General features: G+C 46.2%; 1 protein-coding gene across 3 annotated transcripts in view; it reads right to left on the bottom strand.

Moving 5' to 3' along the window:
- Window positions 1–229: 229 nt before the first annotated feature.
- Window positions 230–25,099, bottom strand: part of LOC135524040 (caprin-1-like) — a 42,687-nt gene continuing 17,817 nt past the window's right edge. For all 3 annotated transcript variants that reach the window (XM_064951177.1, XM_064951179.1, XM_064951178.1), the window contains exons 7-17: window positions 13,529–13,687; window positions 13,145–13,197; window positions 12,833–12,916; window positions 8,207–8,368; window positions 7,647–7,820; window positions 5,916–6,026; window positions 5,548–5,664; window positions 2,363–2,522; window positions 1,831–2,133; window positions 1,402–1,514; window positions 230–982 (exon numbers count right to left, since the gene is read on the bottom strand). In XM_064951177.1, the coding sequence (XP_064807249.1) occupies window positions 893–982; window positions 1,402–1,514; window positions 1,831–2,133; window positions 2,363–2,522; window positions 5,548–5,664; window positions 5,916–6,026; window positions 7,647–7,820; window positions 8,207–8,368; window positions 12,833–12,916; window positions 13,145–13,197; window positions 13,529–13,687 (1,526 nt within the window). In that variant the 3' untranslated portion in view covers window positions 230–892. The remainder of the gene's footprint in view (window positions 983–1,401; window positions 1,515–1,830; window positions 2,134–2,362; window positions 2,523–5,547; window positions 5,665–5,915; window positions 6,027–7,646; window positions 7,821–8,206; window positions 8,369–12,832; window positions 12,917–13,144; window positions 13,198–13,528; window positions 13,688–25,099) is intronic.

Here is a 25,099-nt window from a genome sequence, read left to right as displayed (position 1 = left end):
ACAAGTAACCCACCATAGTAAAAGCGGTTTAATTTAGCCTCTGAGCTAATAAGAAGCGTAGATAGGAAATGTAGTCTTGATTCATCCGTGTTCCCTACCCAGCACTCAGATTGTGTAGTTTTCTACAGAGAATGCAATACACAACTCTTTCCATCATAAGTCAAAACCATCTTGCCTAGCCCTGGCAACACTTTCACCACCCAACAATAAAGGACACTATCACCACAAATCATGGGTAATGCAACATCTTTATTGAAACTCTTGAAGCAACATCAATTTACAAACTGAGGAATTGGGAGCTTCTTATAAAAACATAACAAAAATGCTTTTTAGAACAAAGATGATATGTGAACAAAACAAAAAAGGGGGGACTGGGCAAGAGAAAGAAACACTCCCGGGGGCTCGGACCAGCAGTGGCATGTTTTATTTTATATAAAATAAAATAAAAATCAATAAAATCTTTCAAGTTTACAGGCTTGCTTAAAACCATTGTAACAATAAGGATTTACAGATTGGCTTGTGTATTCAGTCTCATTTTAAAACATTAATATTTTTTCAATATCAAAGCAGGCATTACTTTGATCCAAAAGCCAGGAAAAATACCACTGATGAGAAACAAAAAGGACAAATAAAAGTGATGGGGCAAAATGCATTCTGGATATCTCGAATGTTTAGTGTGGTGTGGAAAGTTGTCAGTCAAAATCTGTTCCAGTCGTTCCTTACCCCACCCCCCACCTTGGCCCTGACCCTTCAACTTGCCCCACCCAGGAAAAATATAACCAAGTAAATAAGTCCACCACTACACCGTTATACGTACCAGACGTTTCTGCAAACATTGAAATGTTAGGGCCAAGGGGAAGGGGTGAATTGGGACAGTCAAACACAGGCCCGATCAGGACCTCATGGCCTGGGCATTGCCTCCTCGAGACATCCCTCTGGATCCCTGGCCTGCTCCACGCTTGTAGTTCTGATTATAACCATCCTGAAGCAGGGAAAAAGACAAAGCATTACTACTAACTGTTCTCAGAATACTCCTACATAGATTTCTAACAAATAAAAGGAGTCGATCCAGTGATGCCCCCTATAAGGCAAAGAGAGGGCAAACTTAGGCCCACATAATATTACTAACATGTAACACAACAACTCCTATAGATGCCAAACAGATATGAGACAATCCAAGATCCCCTATAGTAAGGGCGTGTCATCTTCCAAGACCTAAATTAAGCCTACTCTTGAATTCGAAAAATAAATGCTCAACGGACAAACTCCCCCAATTGAAAATACTTTTAATTCCGCGGCTTAAATCTGTGTCCGGTAAACCGGCCCTGAACATGTTAGCTCAACATCCATCCCAAGCCCTCCTCCAACCCTGTGTGAGTGATAAGGTCAAAGGTTATTTACCCCCCGCTGGTAGTTGCCACCATTGGAGTAATCCCGAGGGGTGTTGAACTGAGTCTGTTGATATCCAGAGTTTGGAGTGTTGGCGAAGGGAGGTCGGTAACCGTCATATCCACCTGGAATGGATTATAACACTCCAGTTAGACGCAGTCATTCAGTAAAAAGCATAGATTGTTGCTTTCGCTTATTAAACAGCATCAAGACCATGATGACACCAACATGTGCAACAAGCATGTGATATCAAATGTCAAACAAGTTGAGATCAAATCCAACAGATGTAGGTTTTTTTCTCCCATACACAACACTCAGCTCAATCCGTCTATTTAACTAACTACTCTACAGACAAGAGAAAGCTCTATTGTATCTTGAGGCTGATGTGTGGCCCTGCACAATTTAGTTTGTGAGAGTAAAGGACAGGTCAGGCTACCGTACCTCTGAATCCGTTGGAGGGCCCTCTGTATCCGTTGACCATGCCGCGGGCGTTACGGGGGCCTCCGCGGGTCATGCCTCTGCTGTTGTAGAAGGACTGGGCCTGGCGACCAGCCGCAGGGATGAACCCTGGACCCTGCTGACCCTGGGGCAGGGCCTGGCTGGGCAGGGCCTGGCTGGGCAGGGCCTGGCTGGGCAGGGCCTGGCTGGGCAGGGCCTGGCTGGGCAGGGCCTGGCTGGGCAGGGCCTGGCTGGGCAGGGCCTGGCTGGGCAGGGATGGGTCCTGGGAGTGGAAGGCACCAACCACTACAGACAGGGAAACATAGATTGAGTAAAATGGCCTTGAGACAGTCATAGTGAAGTTAGTGAAGTATCCTTTCCACACCATCTAGCGCTGTTCAACCATTGCCTTTTTCAGGACAGCTCCAGTAGCACGATGGTAAACGCATAACCAGGCCAGTGTGGTACGGCTCGACTTGGTTTTGCTCTGTAGTATGACAAGGGAAAAAAACCTGCTCCAGCCCTGCTAGCTCACCAGACTGCAGCTGGTCAGTCTGCATCTCTGTCTGCTCCACAGGGTGCTGCTGTGATTGGCTGCTGAACCCCTGCTGGCTGTAGCTGTTCTGGTATTGGCTGGCCTGGGTCAAGGCTTCCGCCTCATTGGCCGGCGGGACAGGGGCATTGAGGTTGAATACCTGAGGGGGGGGGAGCAAGGTAGCCTGGTTAAAACAATGGTGTGCCGAGTGTTCAGCCTAGTTTAACAACGCTAGGATCAATTGTCACTCACAGGCTTATCAAGAGTTAAAAGCTACAATCTGAGATTTGTGTTTCAGCCCAAAACTATCCCTGCCACCATCACAGAATGGTTTGGAGTGCTGTAAGAATCCCAGTTAAATGCTTCCAGTTCTGAGAGTAGGTTGCATGTGAGCGCCGGCAGTAGTAGTAAACAGAGATTCTGCACTATAAGCATTGTCATGAAAGGGCCAATCCGCAGTTGAAAAAATGCTAAGAATTTTGTTAAGAATTACCTCAACAAACCTGTACCCCCGCACACTGACTCTGTATATACAGTTGAAGTGGGAAGTTTACATACACCTTAGCAAAAAACATTCAAACTCAGTTTTTCACAATTCCTGACATTTAATCCTGGTAAAAATTCCCTGTTTTAGGTCAGTTAGGATCAGACTTTCTTTTAAGAATGTGAAATGTCAGAACAATAGTAGAGAGAATGTTTTATTTCAGCATTTATTTCTTTCATTACATTCCTGCCTGCCTCTGTCCGCACACGCGCCTCTGTCCGCACACGCGCCTCTGTCCGCACACGCGCCTCTGTCCGCACACGCGCCTCTGTCCGCACACGCGCCTCTTTCCGCACACGCGCCTCTGTCCGCACACGCGCCTCTGTCCGCACACGCGCCTCTGTCCGCACACGCCTGTCTGTCTGTCTGTCTGTCTGTCTGTCTGTCTGCGCGCGCCTGTCTGCCTGCCTCTGTCTGCACGCGCCTGTCTGCCTGCACGCGCCTGTCTGTCTGTCTGTCTGCACGCGCCTGTCTGCCTGCACGCGCCTGTCTCTGCCTGACTGTCTGCGCATGCCTGCCTGTCTGCGCATGCCTGCCTGTGTTTGCACGCACGCCTGTCTGCCTGTCTCTGTCTGCGCGCACGCGTCTGCCTGCCTGTCTCTCCGTCTGCACGGGCCTGTCTGCCTGTCTGTCTCTCCGTCTGCGCGGGCCTGTCTGCCGGCGTGCATGACCGTGCCTGCCGGCGTGCGTGACCGTGCCTGCCTGCCTGCGTGCGTGGCAGTGCCTGCCTGCCGGCGTGCGTGACCGTGCCTGCCTGCCGGCGTGCGTGACCGCGCCTGCCTGCCTGCCTGCCGGCGTGCGTGACCGCGCCTGCCTGCCTGCCGGCGTGCGTGACCGCGCCTGCCTGCCTGCCTGCCTGCCGGCGTGCGTGACCGCGCCTGCCTGCCTGCCTGCCTGCCGGCGTGCGTGACCGCGCCTGCCTGCCTGCCTGCCTGCCGGCGTGCGTGACCGCGCCTGCCTGCCTGCCGGCGTGCGTGACCGCGCCTGCCTGCCTGCCTGCCTGCCGGCGTGCGTGACCGCGCCTGCCTGCCTGCCTGCCTGCCTGCCTGCCGGCGTGCGTGACCGCGCCTGCCTGCCTGCCTGCCTGCCGGCGTGCGTGACCGCGCCTGCCTGCCTGCCGGCGTGCGTGACCGCGCCTGCCTGCCTGCCGGCGTGCGTGACCGCGCCTGCCTGCCTGCCGGCGTGCGTGACCGCGCCTGCCGGCGTGCGTGACCTCGCCTGCCGGCGTGCGTGACGCGCCTGCCGGCGTGCGTGACCGCGCCTGCCTGCCTGCGTGACCGCGCCTGCCTGCCTGCGTGACCGCGCCTGCCTGCCTGCCGGCGTGCGTGACCGCGCCCGCCTGCCTGCCGGCGTGCGTGACCGCGCCTGCCTGCCTGCCGGCGTGCGTGACCGCGCCTGCCTGCCTGCCGGCGTGCGTGACCGCGCCTGCCTGCCTGCCGGCGTGCGTGACCGCGCCTGCCTGCCTGCCGGCGTGCGTGACCGCGCCTGCCTGCCTGCCGGCGTGCGTGACCGCGCCTGCCTGCCTGCCGGCGTGCGTGACCGCGCCTGCCTGCCTGCCGGCGTGCGTGACCGCGCCTGCCTGCCTGCCGGCGTGCGTGACCGCGCCTGCCTGCCTGCGTGCGTGACCGCGCCTGCCTGCCTGCCGGCGTGCGTGACCGCGCCTGCCTGCCTGCCGGCGTGCGTGACCGCGCCTGCCGGCGTGCGTGACCGCGCCTGCCGGCGTGCGTGCGTGACCGCGCCTGCCGGCGTGCCTGCCTGCCTGCCGGCGTGCGTGACCGCGCCTGCCTGCCTGCCGGCGTGCGTGACCGCGCCTGCCTGCCTGCCGGCGTGCGTGACCGCGCCTGCCTGCCTGCCGGCGTGCGTGACCGCGCCTGCCTGCCTGCCGGCGTGCGTGACCGCGCCTGCCTGCCTGCCGGCGTGCGTGACCCCGCCTGCCTGCCTGCCGGCGTGCGTGACCGCGCCTGCCTGCCTGCCGGCGTGCGTGACGCGCCTGCCTGCCGGCGTGCGTGACCGTGCCTGCGTGACCGTGCCTGCCTGCCTGCGTGACCGTGCCTGCCTGCGTGACCGTGCCTGCCTGCCTGCCGGCGTGCGTGACCGTGCCTGCCTGCCTGCCGGCGTGCGTGACCGTGTCTGCCTGCCGGCGTGCGTGACCGTGTCTGCCTGCCGGCGTGCGTGACCGTGTCTGCCTGCCGGCGTGCGTGACCGTGTCTGCCTGCCGGCGTGCGTGACCGTGTCTGCCTGCCGGCGTGCGTGACCGTGTCTGCCTGCCGGCGTGCGTGACCGTGTCTGCCTGCCGGCGTGCGTGACCGTGCCTGCCTGCCGGCGTGACCGTGCCTGCCTGCCTGCCGGCGTGACCGTGCCTGCCTGCCTGCCGGCGTGACCGTGCCTGCCTGCCTGCCGGCGTGACCGTGCCTGCCTGCCTGCCGGCGTGGCCGTGCCTGCCTGCCGGCGTGACCGTGCCTGCCTGCCGGCGTGACCGTGCCTGCCTGCCGGCGTGACCGTGCCTGCCTGCCGGCGTGCCTGCCTGCCGGCGTGGCCGTGCCTGCCTGCCGGCGTGGCCGTGCCTGCGTGACCGTGCCTGCGTGACCGTGCCTGCCTGCCAACCAAAGAGAGACTGTTTGCGTTTTGACTAAGGCCTTACTGTCTGCATGGACTGGAATGGTGCTGCATTGACATTGATGCCGGAGATGTGTGGGGGTTTGGAGACGTTGACAGACTGGAAGACCTGCTGCTGCTCTGATGACAGGGACATGGACTCCTGGGAAGAACAGTACCATCAGATACAGTGATCCTGTACTCAGGTTGGTAAGAGTCTGGCGCTAGTAATGCAAAAGTTGTGGGTTCAATTCCCACAGTGAGTCAATCATTTATTTTTTGTATGTGTACATGATCACTGTGGAAATGTAACCCGCAACTTAAAAGTTGCTCACAAGTCAACTGCAAGTTGCTGGATAATGGATAAAAGTGTTTGCTAAGTGACATGCATTATCCAGTTATAATTTTTTTTACCTGGATGGTGTCGATGGAGTCCGCATGTGGGCGTGTTTCTGGCGTGTGTGATGACTGGTACATGGGGCACGGGGTGGTGTACGACTCAGGCGTGGGGGACACCAAGGGAACCTGGGGATGAAGGAACAGATCAAATGAATCTTCCAGCCTCACTGGAATTATCACTCATCTAAAATACCTTTGACCAATCCAGACAAGTCATATCAGTGATTACTTAACTTCTTTGGGACAGGGGGCAGTATTTTCACATCTGGATGAAAAGCATGTCCAAAGTACATGGCCTGCTTCTCAGACCCAGAAGCTAAGATATGCACATTATTAGTAGAAATTAATAAAACTGTTTGAATCATGTCTGCGAGTATAACAGAACTTATTTTGCAGGCGAAACCCGAGGACAAACCGTTCAGATTTTTTTTCTTTTTGAGGTCACTCACTTTTTAATGGGTTTTCATTTGGAATCCAGATTTCTAATTGACTTTCCTGCAGTTCCTATCGCTTCCACTGGATGTCAACGGTCTTTAGAAATTGGTTGAGGTTTTTCCTTTGAGAAATTAAGAATATTGTTCAGAATGAGGCTCGAGGGAAGTGTACTCTTTGTTAGAGGCGCGTGACCTGAAAGCACACTCCACTTTGTTTTCCTCCGGTATTGAACACAGTATATCCCGTCTTCAATTTTATTGATTATTTACGTTAAAAAATACCTAAACTTGTATTTACAAAAGTAGTTTGAAATGTTTGGACAATGTTTACAGGTAACTTTTGAGATATTTTGTAGTCACGTTGCGCAAGTTAGAACTGGTGTTTTTCTGGATCAAACGCGCCAAATAAATGGACAATAAATGGATATATATCGACGGAATAAATTGAACAAAAGGACCATGTGATGTTTATGGGACATATTGGAGTGCCAACAGAATAAGCTCGTCAAATGTAAGGCATTAATTATATTTTTATTTCTGTGTTTTGTGTCGCGCCTGCAGGGTTGAAATATGCTTTTCTCTCTTTGTTTACTGGGGTGCTATCCTCAGATAATAGCATCGTTTGCTTTCACCATAAAGCATTTTTGAAATCTGACACATTGGCTGGATTCACAACAAGTGTAGCTTTAATTTGGTATATTGAATGTGTGATTTCATCAAAGTAATTTTTTTTATAGTATTCATTTGAATTAGGCGCTCTGCATTATTATTGGATGCTACCGTCCCACATATCCCAGAGAGGTTAAGGGTGCATTTTAGGGCCACCCTGGTGACGCAGAGGTCTAAGGCACTGCATCGCAGTGCTGGCTGTGCCACCTTAGATTCTGGGTTCGGGTTGGGGAGGGTTTGGCCGGCAGGGATATCCTTGTCTCATCGTGCACTAGCGACTCCTGTGTTGTGTCGGGCCGGGCGCAGTGCACGCAGACCAGGTCACCAGGTGTATGGTGTTTCCTCCGACACATTGGTGCGGCTGGCTCCCGGGTTGGATGTGCATTTTGTCAAGAAGCAGTGCGGCTAGGTTGGGTTGTGTTGTGTTTCGGAGGACGCGTGGCACTTGACCTTCGCCTCTCCCGAGTCCGTACGGGAGTTGCAGCGATGAGACAAGACTGTAACTACTACAAATTGGGTACCACAAAATTGGGGAGGAAAAAAGGGGTAAAATAATAATACATTTTTTTTTTAAATTGCATTTTCAAAGTATTTGAACATGTTATTAAAAGAAGCCCCTGCCATCATCAACACCCGTACTCACCTGCATGGGCTCAGGCTGTACCGGGACGGTGTTGTGTGGTGAGAGGTGTGAATTTAGATGGACTGGGGGACAGCCCAACTGAGGAAGGTCTATGTTCTGAGCTGCAGGCTTCATGGGCTGGGCTGACACGATGGCTGGGTCAATGAGCTGGCCATCAAACTCCAGCATAGAGTCCTGAGGGAGGAAGCAGAAAATATGGCCGAATAACAAAACTCTTTCCTTCATTCCTCACATCTTTGATTCCTTGATCTTCTGACTCCACAAAACTACACAACTACACAAAATGCATTGGTCCTGAGGGAAGCAAACAATGTTATTATGGCACTATGCTGAATATGTGACTGACTGAGGTTCAAAGCTATGGTTGCCTATAAGCCACTAGATCGTGTTCACCTGCTGAGCTAAAGCCCAGGCATTAGCTTGGACCAAATGCCTAATATTCAGGTCCAAACCGCCTCATTGTACAAGCCTGAACCACAGTCACAGCAACCACAGCTAATTGCTAGACTTGATCTCAGTGGGCTAACAGTCTTGAAGAGGGTGGTGGTTCGAATCCTCACCTGCATGAAGTTGTAAGGCCCCTGCATCTGTGACAAGAGGTCCTGGACTGCCTGCTTTCTGACCACCGGGGGTGTGACTGTGGCCACGTTCAGGGAGTGGGTCTCCAAGTCATTGGGGGGAAGGGCTGACTGTACAGGCTGTTGCTGGATGACACTCTCCACCTGAGGGGGAAGAACAAGAGGCAAGGCCAGAGGCTGTATACCCTATGAAAGTACCCTTCCGTATCCAGTCCCATAATCTCGACTAGACGATGACATAAAATGGTCATTTAAGATATAGTCCAAATGAGACTTTTTAAAATTTAGGTGACGTCTTAATAATTAAATGTAACATATCTTGATAAAAGGCATTGGGTATGACTAAATCAATACCTGAATACAAAATGTAATTTTATATACATCTCCTGCTGCTTTGATCACATGCCGGAGGACTTACAGGACGGTAAAAACCCGTTAGTTACAGGCCGTTTCACAAGATTTAAATTAGATGACACCGTTTTATTTTTTACTGAATGTTGACAGCCAATGCAAAAAAAAAATGTCTCTGAACAGTTGATGTTCATCTACTGTATCTTGCCTATGCTGCTCTGTACCATCACTCATTCATATATCTTTATGTACATATTCTTTATCCCCTTACACTTGTGTGTATAAGACAGTAGTTTTGGAATTGTTAGTTAGATTATTGTTGGTTATTACTGCATTGTCGGAACTAGAAGCACAAGCATTTCGCTACACTCGCATTAACATCTACTAACCATGTGTATGTGACAAATAAAACTTGATTTGATTTTGAGTATATTGGTTTCTAGCTTCCCTGAAAAGTTGCATATCACGGGGGCTGCTCGATGCTAATGCAGAACGCCATAGGATGTTTTTGTGTTGGTTAAGGGCAGTCAGGTCTGGAGAGAACCAACGGCTAGATCTGTTCCTGGTTCTAAATTTCTTGAATGGGGCATGCTTATTTAAGATGGTGAGGAAGGCATAAAAAAATAATATCAGGCATCCTATACTGATGGGATGAGATCAATATCCTTCCAGGATACCTCGGCCAGGTCGATTAGAAAGGCCTGCTCACTGAAGTGTTTCACTGTAGAGCCTACAGTGAATGTAGGCTCTGGGGCGATAAAATAGCTTCAAGGTATAATGTACAGACAAAGGTATGGTAGGATGTGAATACAGTGGAGGTAAACCTAGGTATTGAGTGACAGTGATGAGTGGAGGTCGTTTGACCGCTGACCCATTTCGGATGCAGGCAATGAGGCAGTGATTGCTGAGATCTTGGTTGAAAACAGCAGAGGTGTATTTAGAGGGAAAGTTGGTTAGGATGAAATCTATGAGGGTGCCCGTGTTTAAGGCTTTGGGGAGGTACCTGGTAGGTTCATTGATAATTTGTGTGAGATTGAGGGCATCAAGCTTAGATTGTAGGATGGCTGGGGTGTTAAGCATGTTCCAGTTTAGGTCGCCTAGCAGCACGAGCTCTGAAGATAGATGGGGGGCAATCAGTTCACATATGGTGTCCAGAGCACAGCTGGGGGCAGAGGGTGGTCTATAGCAGGTGGCAACGGTGAGAGACTTGTTTTTAGAGAGGTGGATTTTTTAAAGTAGAAGTTCAAATTGTTTGGGTACAGACCTGGATTGTAGGACAGAACTCTGCAGGCTATCTTTGCAGTAGATTGCAACACCGCCCCCTTTGGCAGTTCTATGTTGTCTGAAAATGTTGTAGTTAGGGATGAAGATTTCAGAATTTTTGGTGGTCTTCCTCAACCAGGATTCAGACAAGGCTAGAACATCCGGGTTGGCAGAGTGAAACTTAGGGAGGAGGCTTCTAATGTTAACATGCATGAAACCATTTATCCGTTATTTTACCAGGTAAGTTGACTGAGAACACGTTCTCATTTGCAGCAACGACCTGGGGAATAGTTACAGGGGAGAGGGGGATTAATGAGCCAATTGTAAACTGGGGATTATTAGGTGACCGTGATGGTTTGAGGGCCAGATTGGGAATTTAGCCAGGACACCGGGATTAACACCCCTACTCTTACGATAAGTGCCATGGGATCTTAAATGACCAGAGTCATGACACCCGTTTAACGTCCCATCCGAAAGACAGCACCCTACACAGGGCAGTGTCCCCAATCACTGCCCTGGGATATTTTTTAGACCAGAGGAAAGAGTGCCTCCTACTGGCCCCCCAACACCACTTCCAGCAGCATCTGGTCTCCCATCCAGGAACTGACCAGGACCAACCCTGCTTGGCTTCAGAAGCAAGCCAGCAGTGGAATGCAGGGTGGTATGCTGCTGTTACGGTTACAGAAGTCATCAAAAGAGAGCGCCTGGGGAATAGGAGTGGAGCTAGGCACTGCAGGGCCTGGATTCACCTCTACATCACCAGAGGAACAGAGGAGGAGTAGGATAAGGGTATAGCTAAAAGCTATGAGAATTGGTCGTCAAGAACGTCTGGAACAGAGAGTAAAAGGAGGTTTCTGGGGGCGATAAAATAGCTTCAAGGTATAATGTACAAAGGTATGGTAGGATGTGAATACAGTGGAGGTAAACCTAGGTATTGCGTGATGAAGAGGGATATCTTCTCTAGAAACATCATTGAAACCAGGTGATGTTATCACGTGTGGGTGGTGGAACTGAAAGGTTGGATAAGGTATAGTGAGCAGGGCTAGAGGCTCTACAGTGAAATAAGCCAATAAACACTAACCAGAACAGCAATGGACAAGGCATATTGATATTTAGGAGGCATGCTTAGTCGAGTGATCATAAGTGTCCAGTGAGTAGTGAGGTTGGTTGGGGTCACGGCGATTCAGACAGCTAGCCGGGCCATGTTTTTTTTTTCACCTTTATTTAACCAGGTAGGCTAGTTGAGAACAAGTTCTCATTTGCAACTGCGACTTGGGTATCAATCTAGCATAGGATGAGGTCTGTTTAGCCACCTCGCGCGTTTCCGTCGGTAGATTAGTGGGGTTCCGTGTGGTAGAGAGGATCAATCCAATTGGCAAAATAGCTATAGTTATAGTGACCCAAGAAAAATTGTCCGATATACCTATTCAGATAGCAGTCTATAAGACAGCTAACGATTAGCAGATGGGCGTTCAGTGATGTTACCTACGGAGGGGCCAGCTGGATAACTCCCTCGGGCAGATAACGTCAGTAGTCCTTTCGTGAAGGCCCTATGGGGCTCCGCATCGGCAGTAAAACGTGTCCGGATAGTGGATTGTAGCCCAGGAGTGGCTGATGGAACTCTTAAGCTGGCTAGCTCCGGAATAATTGATGTTTGCTCCAGGATCGACGTAAGCCAAGTCACACGGATAGCAGCTAGCTAGCTGTGAGATCCTGGTGTAAATGTCCAGAGCTTGCGATTGAAATCCGGGAATATGGAGAGAAAAATAGGTCCGGTATGTTCTGGCCTGAGTCGCGGTGTACAAAATTGCCGATAGATTTTCGAGCTAAAGGGTAGCTGATGACCACAAACCGTGGTTAGCTGAATGCTAACGTTAGCCAGTAAACTGGCTAGCTTCTGTTATAACTAGTAGGCTTAGTATTGAGTATAACCACCATGGAGCTGTAGGCCTAAGAACGCATGCTCTATAGTTTTAATACCGTAAACTTAGTTCGGCCTATATTTCAATAGTTATACAATAGTTAATCAAAAAACCTTTCATGTCATCACACATCGTATGAGTTGTTCACAATTTGAAATTAAATCAATCATTTAAAGTTAAAATAAAGCATCCATTTAATAAATAAGCGTAAACAATAAATAAAACAGTTCCATTTTGTAAAATTGCATTCAGGAATGAATGCAATTTAGTATTTTCTGTAATAAAGTCTTTACAAAACTTTATAAAAACACTCTCCGGTGTTATCATTGTTCCAAACGGTCAGAAAGATTATAATATAATTTAACAGCACCTGTTGGGCACACATAATATGCATGCAGCGCTTGCTCCTTACCTTCTTTTTCTTGATCGGCAGAGCAACCAGTAAACATTCGCCCATTTCCAGTTGATTTGTCACGTCCTCTGCATCTATTTTGCTGTGTGTTACGGTGTTCAGAGTTTGTTATAACCAATTTATTGATGTGAGTATGATAGGCTATAGGTCAGGCCATATTGGTCACATGCATGTCACGTAAAGAGAGCAAGGGCCGAGGGAATAGGGAATGTTTTTCCTAAACAAATGAGGGATTTCGGTAACTTTTCAGTCAGAAATGGCTAATTACGCTGCAGCAACACAGACAGCACGATAAACACTGTTCTGTGGTGGTCACTGCAGCAGAGAGGAGAGAGACAACAGGTGCTCGTCCCACAGTCACTCGCTGTAATTTTTATATTTACACCGCGCAGCAAGTCCGAGCACGGCCCAATTAAATCAACTGCGTTTGGACTCTAGTCATTTGCATGTCTTAATTATATCTAACAGTGCACTTAAAGCATCAGATAAGCCTAGTGCAAATACTTGATTTGATTAAAACACATAGGATGTGTCTATGAAAAATTAAACATTTAGACTGGTTGAATGACAGAGATGACTCTGTAGACCAATATTGTTTTTTTTTTGTCTGGGACAGCCCTACCATGATTTGTGGAATGTGTAAAACACTGAGCATCATACCTCTGTTTCTGTCGTCCACTTGTCTCCTTGCTCCTTGTCACTGCTGCTGTACATGGTGTCTGGAATGAACTGTCTGTTTACGAACTGAAAACATAAACAAGATGGCCAACGTCACAAAGCAGCCGAGACATGATAATAACTGAATGAACAGGGTAGTGTTCAGTCGGTGGGAAATCAAAGAAAACTGCCCAAAACAGGTAAGTATACATTATCTGAATTTGTCCAATTGGAAGCACTTGTTTTCATTTCCATTGCTAAATGTAGTAAAACAATGCCTTCATGAACACGACCCAGGATAGTAAGTCCTCTCACCTCTGTAGCCTCCACCTTAATGGGCTCTATGTACTCTTCAACTATTTCACCCTCTGAAGAGAAAAATAATTTTCAGAATGCAGGACGAAAGATGTTTAATTAAACAACATCTTTATTGTCATAATTGGAAAACTAAACAATACAGCAAGAAACGTAACTTAAGGAGCAAACAGTTTACATATAATACTGCCTACAACTTGCTTACAAATTCCCAAACTTACGTGTGCTTTTGCTAACAACTACATTGGTTTGCCATTTTCAAAAGAAATCTTGCATTTCTAAGGATGTCAAAGGAACATGACCAGTTGAGCTATCAAAATATGTATAACTTTGTCCATTTATAACTCAAAAGTGCAAATTAACATCAATGTCAAAAATGTTGACCTTGGTCGACGGTCTGCTCCTCTGCCAACTCCACTACTGCTTCCAACTGCTGCTCCTCATCCTCCTCCTCTTCCTCACACACTCCATTCTGGTGGGACTGGGCTTTGTCAAAGTACCCGCTTAGCAGCACCCGGTCCAGGCTGTCCTTCAGAGCTTTGTCTGGGGAGGGGAAGGGTAGAGAACCATCAGCATCACCATATCACAAAAAACACCACGGTATTATGATGCATCAATCTACAATAAAATATGGTGGACACATCTGGCCAAAGTATGTCTCATCGCATTCTCCAGTCTTGCGGTCTGAGCACTGAACCTCCCCCTCATTGAAGTGCTCTATTGAACATGACCCAGACCACCAAGAGGATGGTGGTGCTGGTGACTGGAGAGAGGTGACTGGCTTGTCTAGACCCATAATGCTGAGACGAGAGGTCGACCGATTAATCGGAATGGCCGATTAATTAGGGCCGATTTCAAGTTTTCATAACAATCGGCAATCGGTATTTTTGGGCGCCGATTTGCTGATTTTTTTATACCTTTATTTAACTAGGCAAGTCAGTTAAGAACACATTCTTATTTTCAATGACGGCCTAGGAACGGTGGGTTAACTGCATTGTTCAGGGGCAGAACGACAGATTTTCACCTTGTCAGCTCGGGGGATCCAATCTTGCAACCTCACAGTTAACTCGTCCAATGCAATAACGACCTGCCTCTCTCTCGTTGCACTCCACAAGGAGACTGCCTGTTACGCGAATGCAGTAAGCCAAGGTAAGTTGCTAGCTAGCTAGCTAGCATTAAACATATCTTATAAAAAACAATCAATCATAATCACTAGTTAACTACACATGGTTGATATTACTAGGTATTATCTAGCGTGTCCTGCGTTGCATATAATCTGACTGAGCATACAAGTATCTGACTGAGCAGTGGTAGGCAGAAGCGGGCGCGTAAACATTCATTCAAACAGCACTTTCGTGCGTTTTGCCAGCAGCTCTTCGTGGTTTGTCAAGCATTGCTCTGTTTATGACTTCAAGCCTATCAACTCCCGAGATGAGGCTGGTGTAACCGAAGTGAAATGGCTAGCTAGTTAGCGCGCGCTAACTAGAGGGACGGAAGCTACACTGTTACACTGGCAATACTAAAGTGCCTATAAGAACATCCAATAGTCAAAGGTTAATGAAATACAAATGGTATAGAGGGAAATAGTCCTATAATTCCTATAAGAACTACAACCTAAAACTTCTTACCTGGGAATATTGAAGACTCATGTTAAAAGGAACCACCAGCTTTCATATGTTCTCATGTTCTGAGCAAGGAAATGAAATGTCAGCTTTCTTACATAGCACATATTGCACTTTTACGTTCTTCTCCAACACTTTGTTTTTGCATTATTTAAACCAAATTGAACATGTTTCATTATTTACTTGAGGCTAAATAGATTTTATTGATGTATTATATTAAGTTAAAATAAGTGTTCATTCAGTATTGTTGTAATTGTCATTATTTTTTTTGTTTTTATTATATATATATATATTTTTTTAATTCGGCATCGGCTTTTTTGGTCCTCCAATAATCGGTATCGGCGTTGACAAATCATAATCGGTCGACCTCTAGCTGAGACAGCCAGTTCTCTGTCTCTCTGTGTGTGAGAATGGGTCCTGTGAGTGGGAGCAGAGGGCAGGCTATAGGTCCACTGGCACCATGCCCCAGACCATGGCAACCTGCCCCAATGCCACGCTGAATCAGGAGAAGCCCTCAACATTCAGTCCTCTGTCCTGGCAGACTGCATTGTGTGTGTGTGTGTCTCTGTCTCAAGATCACATCAATCAGAATGCACCACTCCTATAGCCTGTACCCCTAGGCCCAGATGATTCATATTACAGAACTGTACATTTACAAGACTTCAGCATTCAGAATGCACAATTCCATCCATCTGCAACACCTCAGTTATATGCTAATTGTGCCAGCCGACAGTTACGGATGTCATGCATAAATTATACAATTACTCTCTACTGCAGCAGTCGCATCACTGTAGTAGGTTGTTTTGGTTATTTGAATAGCCATTCACCTTTTGTTTACTGCGTTTGTTTACTATACAGCCTAAATATAGATTGTGTCATGCCTTTATCAATGTGATATTTTGTATACTAGGCTTAACTTGGTACTGCCGTTTTGTTTGCATTTGCAGTTATCCAAACTGCTAATTCAGTATTTTTGTTTGCATGCATAACTATGCTACTACTTTCAGCATTTAGTTTGCACTATTTTGGTGAAACAGCTGTATTCACAAAGGGTAATTCACCTATTGCAAACAGCCTATCCATCTTGTAGCCTATATTCATTACCAAAAACAGCCTTGCTTTAGTGTGGAGGGCTCTGTCGATTTTGCTGATAAAGCGCAGTGGAAGAGGGCTACAGATTTTGGCAGCAACGTGTCACTTCAAAATCACTCAATGGCCTCAGTCTCAGAATTTGAACTTTGTTTATTGTGGTATAGCGTGATAAGCACAATTGAATATAGATGGATATTGGCGGAAACTGGAACATTGGTGGAAACTGTTGTACACGTCGATCCAGAGGATCCCAAACATGGCCAATGCGTGACATGTCTGGTGAGTATGCAGTCCATGGAAGAAATTGAACATTTTCAGCTTCCAGGAATTGTGTACAGATCCTTGTGACATGGGGCCGTGCATTATCATGCTGAAGCATTAAATGATGGCGGCGGATGAACGGTATGACAATGGACCAGAGGATCTCTTCACGGTATATCTGTGCATTCAAATTGCCATCTACAAAATACAATTGTGTACGCCTATGTAGATATTCCATAAAAAATCTGCCGTTTCCAGCGACAAGTCATTTACAATATTAACAATGTCTACACTGTATTTCTGATCAATTTGATGTTATTTTAATGAGAAAAAAAGTGCTTTTCTTTAAAAAACAAGGACATTTCTAAGTGACCCCAAACTTTTGAACGGTAGTGTATGTGTAAGGGTAAAGTGACTAGGCAACAGGATAAATAATAAACAGCGGCCTGTGACGAGTCAAAAGGTTAACAAGCAGTCTTATTCAGAGACTTGTCCCGAAGCCCTACCTGCGTTCTCTTGGCTGTGTGCTTAAGGTCGTTGTTCTGTTGGAAGGTGAACCTTCGACTGAGGTCCTGAGCTCTCTGGAGCAGGTTTTCATCAAGGATCTCTGTGCTTTTCGCCGTTCATCTTTGCATCGATCCTGACTAGTCTCGCAGTCACTGCCGCTGAAGAACATCCCCACAGCATGATGCTGCCACCACCATGACACACCTCCAGACGTGACTCTTGGCATTCAGGTCAAAGAGTTCAATCTTGGTTTCATCAGAACAGAGAATCTTCTTTCGCATGGTCTGAGAGTGTTTAGGTGCCTTCAACTAAACTCCAAAGCGTGCTGTCATGTGCCTTTTACGGAGGAGTGGCTTCAGTCTGGCCACTCTACCATAAATACCTGATTGGTTAGAGTGCTGCAGAGATGGGATAACCTTCCAGAAGGACAACCATAACCACAGAGGAACTCTAGAGCTCTGTCAGAGTGACCATCAGGTTCTTGGTCACCTCCCTGACCAAGGCCCTTCTCTCCCGATCGCTCAGTTTGGCCGGTCGGCCAGCTCTAGGAAGAGCCTGTGTTCTTGGGGACCTTCAATGCTGTGGAAATGTTTTGGTACCCTTCCTCAGATTGGTACTTCGACACAATCCTGTCTTGGAGCTCTACGGACAATTCCTTCTACCGCATGGATTGGTTTTTGCTGTGGGACCTTAAATAGACAGGTATGTGCCTTTCTAAATCATGTCCAATCAATTGAATTTACCACAGGTGGACTCCAATCAATTTGTCGAAACATCTCAAGGATGATCAATGAGGGGGCACTAGAGAGCGTGCTATGGTGTAGACGTGCTTTGCTAGAGCTCCGCTCTATTTTGAAACAAATTAGTATTTATCTTGACCTATAACTTCAAACAAATATGACAAAGGGAAAAGGCACCAAAAAAGGGGGCTCTAAACAAGATAATTTGAATGAGACGAATGACAACGAACCAATTTCAACGTCGCCGACCCACGAGGAGTTAGCTGAAGAGGCTAGCTTCCAAGAGTTCCCCACAGAGCCTACTCAAAGTGACATACTGGCTGCCATAAACTCACTAAGCAAGAAGGTGGACACAAGGTTGGCTGATATCTCAAAGAGTATTGGGACTTTGGCCGAAACTGTGAAGGCAACTAAGGAAAGGGTGCATGAGGTTGAGCAGACGACAGTCGATCACGAGGCCAGGCTACAGGACATAGAGAAACAGTGCGCAACTTTAAAAAATGACAACAAAACCCTGAAAGTCCGACTGGAAATGCTCGAGTCGCATTCAAGACGCCAGAACATCCAAATATGTGGGATCCAGGAGGACACTGAGAAAGGGAAACCCACTGAATTTGTCTCGGAGCTGATACAGGCATTGCTGGGGAGTGAACACTTCAAAACGCCCATCCTGATCGACCGCGCACACAGATCTCAGGCAACGAAGCCGGCCAAGGGCGCGCCACCAAGGCCATTCATTGTACGGCTGCACTATCCCCAGACCAGGGATCTCATCCTCAAGCTGGCTAGTTAAAAGTTCCCCCTTAACTTCAACGGAGCCAGGGTGTCTTTCTACCCAGATCTTACCTTGGAGGTGAGGAACCAACGGAAATGATGAGGTACGCAACAAATGCAGGGCGGCCAACATCCGATATGGATTCCTCTTCCCAGCCCCGTTTAAGGTGACAGTCGAAGGATCAACACGTACGTTTGACAACCCAAAAGAGGCCGATCTGTTCTTGACAAGCAAGCTCCCTGGCTGAGGATACAGAACGTCTGTGTCAGCCGGCTAAATGACCAAATACAGGCCAGGAATGAGTTTGAATTTCCAGCCTATGTCTTTTCGATTAGAAGATCAGAAATTGGAACTTATATAATAGGTGAGATGTTGTGGCTAATATAGCATATCATGTTTTAGCGCCACTCACCCCCTAACGTGAGAGTTAAGTGTTATTTAATATTAGTTTATATGCAGAGCATCTATAGACGATGAGTTAGGGTGTCTAGACATACAGCTTGAACTAAGGTTTATGTGTTAGCCAAGGAGTGCTTCATTTGGCAAAGTCACTCAGTAAAGGGACGGGAGGGGGGGATGGGGTCTGTGTTTTATGTTCACGTTTATTATTAATACAGGTGGCATGACAAGCTCCCGCACGGCGGGACGTTTTTCTTCTGGGTTTCGTATGACAGCAACAATTTGCTCTAAAATAAGAAATGCCACAGTGACAGAGCACAGAGTAGACCAGGTGGAATAAAGATAGTCAGCAGGAACTGTAATGGCTTAGGGCATGTGGTGAAACGAGCTAAGGTTTTTTTCTCATCTTAAATCACTGGGTGCTGACATAGTGCTTCTTCAAGAAACTCATAGTAAACGCTCCGCTCAGGCCAAGCTACGAGTCGGCTGGATCGGTCAGATATACCAGTCTAACTTTGATGCAAAAGCGAGAGGGGTAGCAATCCTGATAAGGAAAAACATTCCTTTTGTTTACTCATCCTCGATTTCAGATCCTAATGGTCGGTATATTATTGTGGCTGGTACACTGAATTTGAAACCAGTAACCTTGGTCAATTTATATGGACCCAACTTTGATGATCCATTATTTTTTCAAATGGTATTTAAGGACATACCAAATATCTCAGAATCAAGTGGTACTGTTGGAGTGGACTTAAACTGTACTTTAGATTCTCTTTTCGATAAACAGCTATCAAGGTCACTTCAACAATCAAATGCCAGTGTCTGTCTAAATACATTGATGACAAACCTTAACATTGTCGATATCCCAACAGACAGGGATTATTCTTTCTTTTCATCAGTTCATAAATCATATTCCAGAATTGACTATTTTTTGTTGGACTCCTAACTAATTTCAGCAGCTGAGTCGGTTACTTATCACCCTATTCTAATTACGGACCCCTCTCCTCTGTCCATGGTGCTGAACTCGACAATATGTCGACAGGTTGGCGACCGTGGCGCTTAGACGCATACCTGTTGAAAGATTAGGCTTTTTGTCAGTATTTGAAGGAGCAGATTGCCTTTTTTTTCCTCGGAACTAACGACACGGGGGATGTTGACGACTCCACCCTTTGGGAATCTCTAAAGGCTGTGATTAGAGGTTACATTATTTCTTATACATCAGAGAGGAAGAAACGTGCCAATACCAGGCTGAGAGAAATTGAAAGAGAGTTAGGGGAACAGGAGAACGTTTTTAGGACGAATTCCTCGTATACAGTCCTTGAGAAGATCAAAGTTAAAATCTGAATACAATACCATACTTTCGAAATGGGTGGGCTCTTTACTTGCTAGAACGCAACAAAGTTATTTTGAACTGGGTGACAAACCACATAAATTATTAGCAAGACAGCTAAGGCATGTACAGGTATCTAGAGCTATTCACAAAATAAAAGACAAGAAGGGTAAAAAAGTAACAGATCCGCAGGATATTAATAAATGCTCTGTGCAGTTTTACTCAGAGCTATGCCAATCAAAATGCGATGCTACTGATCCACAAACTATGGAACGCTTTCTCGCTGAATGTGAACTTCCTAAACTAGACTGGGGCAGCTGCTGCACTCGATGCAGGGACAAATTTAGAGGAAATTAACACAGCGATAGCACAATTTCCAAACAGCAAGGCCCCTGGGCCCGATGGATATGTAATAGAATTCTATAAGAAGTGCTGCGCCAGTCTCTCCCCTTATGTTGCAAATGTTTAAACAATCCAAAGAAAATTCCAAACTCCCGCAAACACTGTATGAGGCTACAATAGCACTGATCTTGAAAAAAAGATAGAGATTACATGGAGATGTCATCTTATCGCCCCTTGTCGTTACTCCCCATAGAAAACAAGGTGTTGACAAAGATATTGGCAAACCGATTGAAAACATATTTCCGACATCATACACCCTGACCAGACAGGTTTTATCCCGGGCCGACGTATATACTACAATTTGAGACGTCTTTTCAACATAATGTATCACGATCGTAAGGTTGAGGCAGTGGTAATAGCTCTTAATGCAGAGAAGGCGTTTGATCGGAATGAGTGGAAGTATATGATGTCAGTTCTGGAGCACTTCGGGTTTGGAAAGGAATTTATTAATTGGATAAGAATTATTTATGCACACCCAATGGCGTCCGTGGTAACCAATCAAGAAATGTCGCAGTCATTCCGCTTGTTCAAGGGGTGCCGACAGGGGTGCCCTATTTCGCCTGCTCTCTTCGCTATAGCCATAGAACCCCTTGCTACTCGCATTCAGGCATGTGTCGATATAGCTTCTGTTAAAATAAAGGACACACAGCACAAAATTTCCCTATATTCTTTTGTTTTTGTCCAAGCCTAAAACTTCTACTCCACCCTTAACTTGATAAACACATTTGGCTCCTTCTCTGGCTACAAGATAAACTGGCAAAAAAGTGAGTTGATGCCAATATCACGGCCTGTGGATATGCAATTTCTGCAATCTACCCCGTTTTGAACAGGTGATAGACAAGTTCACAAGCCTTGGCATTGTAGTGACAAGAGGCCTTGATCAGCTATTGAAAGCGAATTGGGACATGAAAATATCAGCTTAAACAAAATATAGATTTTTTGGAAAACTCTGCCTACCTCCTTGGTTGGTCGTATAAACGCTATTAAAATGGTTGTCCTACCCAGGTTTCTTTACCTCTTCCAATGTCTACCCAATTTCATACCACAAAGCTATTTTAAGAAACTGGATTCAATAGTAACTCCATTTTTATGGGATAACAAGGAAGCCAGAATTTCAAAGAAGCATTTATGCAAGTACAAGATAGAGGGGTGCTTTGGCCTTCCTCACTTTAAACTGTATTATTGGGCTGCTAATCTGAACATTGTGTCTTTCTGGAGGGAAAGTTTACCTTTGATGAGACAGAAGGATATGCCTTCATGGCTTTTGATTGAGCAGGCCTCCTGTCAACGTTCCTCAGTCCCTGCACTTGTTAATAGCCCATCATATGTGAAAAAATCCACGTATGACTCTAACCCAGTCATTTGTCATACACTTAGGATCTGGAAACAGATTAGGTATTTTCTTAACATACCCACTGTATACATTGACAGTCCGATTTGCCTGAATCATGCTTTCCACCCTGCATTGGATGATATGGTGTTTTCACAGTGGAAGGGGCTCACAACAATTGGTAATCTATACATAGATGGTCAGTTAGCTTCATTTCAACAATTACAGGAAAAGTTCAACATGCCAATACATTTTTTCAGATACCTCCAAATCAGGAATTTCGTAAGGACACATATCCCACAGTATGGCATGAAGCCAGATAGTCCTACATTAGATAGCTTGATCCTTGTCAAACCCCATTCAAACCTTGCAAGTTCAAACCCCCGAGCTGACAAGGTACAAATCTGTCTTTCTGCCCCTGAACAGGCAGTTAACCCACTGTTCCTAGGCCGTCATTGTAAATAAGAATTTGTTCTTAACTGACTTGCCTAGTTAAATAAAGGTTAAAAAAATAAAATAAAAAGGGGTCGGTCTCTAGACTGTATGGCCCACAGAGGTATCCACAGACACCATTAAAAGGGCTTGGGAACAAAAACTTGGTTCAGAAATCTCAGATGAGGACTGGGTAGAAGCTCTCAGGAATATAAACCACAGTTCAGTGAATGCCAGACACAACCTTGTACAGTTTAAGGTGATACACAGGTTACATTACTCAAAAGTAAAACTGCATAAAATATTCCCGGACACCTCACCACTGTGTGAGAGGTGCAAGCAGGACGAGGGGACGTTGACCCACTTATTCTGGACATGTCCTAAGTTACATGTTTACTGGGCTCTCATTTTTGATTACTTATCTAGAGCCTTTGATAGAGTTCTAGCCCCAGACCCATTGATCACTGTTTGGTACAGTTGATGGGAATAACCACGAAGGGAAAGCTGTCTCTCTTTGTACTCTATTTGCCAAAATGCTCATGTTGCAATTTTGGAAATTGGAGACTGTACATACCTTTGAAATGTGGCTACGGGATTTAGGGAATGTAGTACATATGGAAAAGATTTGATACAACACTTCCAATAGAATTCCAATGTTTTACAAAATATGGCAGCCGATACTGGATAAATGGTCTAGTCCCGCTTCATAACTGGGTTGATGATCTGCTGCTACTCTGTGCTGTACTCCACTCAATACTTATTTTTGGCTTAACTACACGGCTTGTAATGACTATATGCTGTCTTCTTATACATGTACCACCTAATAGGATTTTGTGTATGTGTGAGTTAAGTTGTTTTGTCCTCCCCATTCAACAGTACAATGAATGTCATTGTTAGTATTGCTGTCTTTTTTTATTAGATTTTTTATTGGAAAATAATAAACATATTATAAAAATTAAAAAAGGATGATCAATGGAAACAGAATGCACCTGAGCTCAACTTCAAGTCTCAAAGCAAAGGGTCTGAATACTTACGTAAATAAGGAATTTCTGATATCTATTTTTGTAAATTTGCTTTGAGACTGCTGAGAAAGATTGCTGAGAAATTGTTTCTATTTAAACCATTTTAGAATAAGGCTGTAACTTAACAAAATGTGAGAAATGTCAAGGGGTCTGAATTCTTTCCGAAGGCACTGAATGTTTAATGATCTGCATGTCATTGTGGCAGTAAGTGGAAAAACTGCATGAAACCTACACTTCAGGTAACAGACACACTCTTTCTCCCTCTCTTGCCCAAACATACACACACTGCTCCTAACTTTAAAAACATTAGGCACCAAACAGACTGTACGGAGCCATAGAAAGAGAAAGATTATTTCTATTTAGTTAACTCTTATGAATCATACCTTCAAAGAACATCGCATGAGTAGCAGAACCTTTTCCTTTCTTCCTGGGCCAATCACATTTGCCTAGACCTACAGTCAAGTTACCAAGTTGTTAGCCTTCTAGGTAACATGACTGAACAACGTTGTTTGTTAACAAACCAATTATTTGCGGGCCGGGATTAGTTTAAAACAGACTGCGACATGTTTTGTGAAATCTATCAAATGCGTGTGAAATCGCAGTGTATGTTTTTTTACCATTTGAGGTAGAGACAATGTTTTCTTTGCTGTAAAACTGCAAAAACATGCACGTCACTAAGCTGTTTTTTCTCTGTGGCACTCCTGCGTGACAACCAACTTGCAAAGCCTATACTCAGACTGGCCTGTGCTCTTTGTATATACAGTAGGGCAAAAAAGTATTTAGTCAGCCACCAATTGTGCAAGTTCTCCCACTTAAAAAGATGAGGCCTGTAATGTTCATCATAGGTACACTTCAACTATGACAGACAAAATAAGAAAAAAAATCCAGAAAATCACATTGTAGGATTTTTAATGAATTTATTTGCAAATTATGGTGGAAAATAAACTTTTGTTATTGACCAAATATGTATCTCAATACTTTGTCATTGACCTCTGTTATTTACCCTTTGTTGGCAAACGTTTTCTGTAAGTCTTCACAAGGTTTTCACACACTGTTGCTGGTATTTTGGTGATGTTTTGGGGCTGTTGCAGGGCAACACAGACTTTCAACTCCCTCCAAAGATTTTCTATGGTGTTGAGATCTGGAGACTGGCTAGGCCACTCCAGGACCTTGAAATGCTTCTTACGAAGCCACTCCTTCGTTGCCCGGGCGGTGTGTTTGGGATCATTGTCATGCTGAAAGACCCAGCCACGTTTCAACTTCAATGCCCTTGCTAATGGAAGGAGGTTTTCACTCAAAATCTCACGATACATGGCCCCATTCATTCTTTCCTTTACACGGATCAGTCGTCCTGGTCCCTTTGCAGAAAAACTGCCCCAAAGCATGATGTTTCCACACCCATGCTTCACAGTAGGTATGGTGTTCTTTGGATGCAACTCAGCATTCTTTGTCCTCCAAACACGACAAGTTGAGTTTTTACCAAAAAGTTCTATTTTGGTTTCATCGGACCATATGACATTCTCCCAGTCTTCTTCTGGATCATCCAAATGCTCTCTAGCACACTTCAGACGGGCCTGGACATGTACTGGCTTAAGCAGGGGAACACGTCTGGCACTGCAGGATTTGAGTCCCTGGCGGCGTAGAGTGTTACTGATGGTAGGCTTTGTTACTTTGGTCCCAGCTCTCTGCAGGTCATTCACTAGGTCCCCCCCGTGTGGTTCTGGGATTTTTGCTCACTGTTCTTGTGATCATTTTGACCCCACGGGGTGAGATCCTGCGTGGAGCCCCAGATCGAGGGAGATTATCAGTGGTCTTGTATGTCTTCCATTTCCTAATAATTGCTCCCACAGTTGATTTCTTCAAACCAAGCTGCTGCAGATTCAGTTTTTCAAACCAAGCTATTGCAGATTCAGTCTTCCCAGCCTGGTGCAGGTCTACAATTTTGTTTCTGGTGTCCTTTGACAGCTCTTTGGTCTTGGCCATAGTGGAGATTGGAGTGTGACTGTTTGAGGTTGTGGACAGATATGTCTTTTATACTGATAA

The sequence above is a fragment of the Oncorhynchus masou genome, chromosome 31 (genome assembly GCF_036934945.1).
Source record: "Oncorhynchus masou masou isolate Uvic2021 chromosome 31, UVic_Omas_1.1, whole genome shotgun sequence".
Lineage (NCBI taxonomy): Eukaryota > Metazoa > Chordata > Actinopteri > Salmoniformes > Salmonidae > Oncorhynchus > Oncorhynchus masou.
The sequence above is the reverse complement of the archived record's forward strand: the minus strand, read 5'-3'. Positions and strand labels throughout refer to the sequence as shown.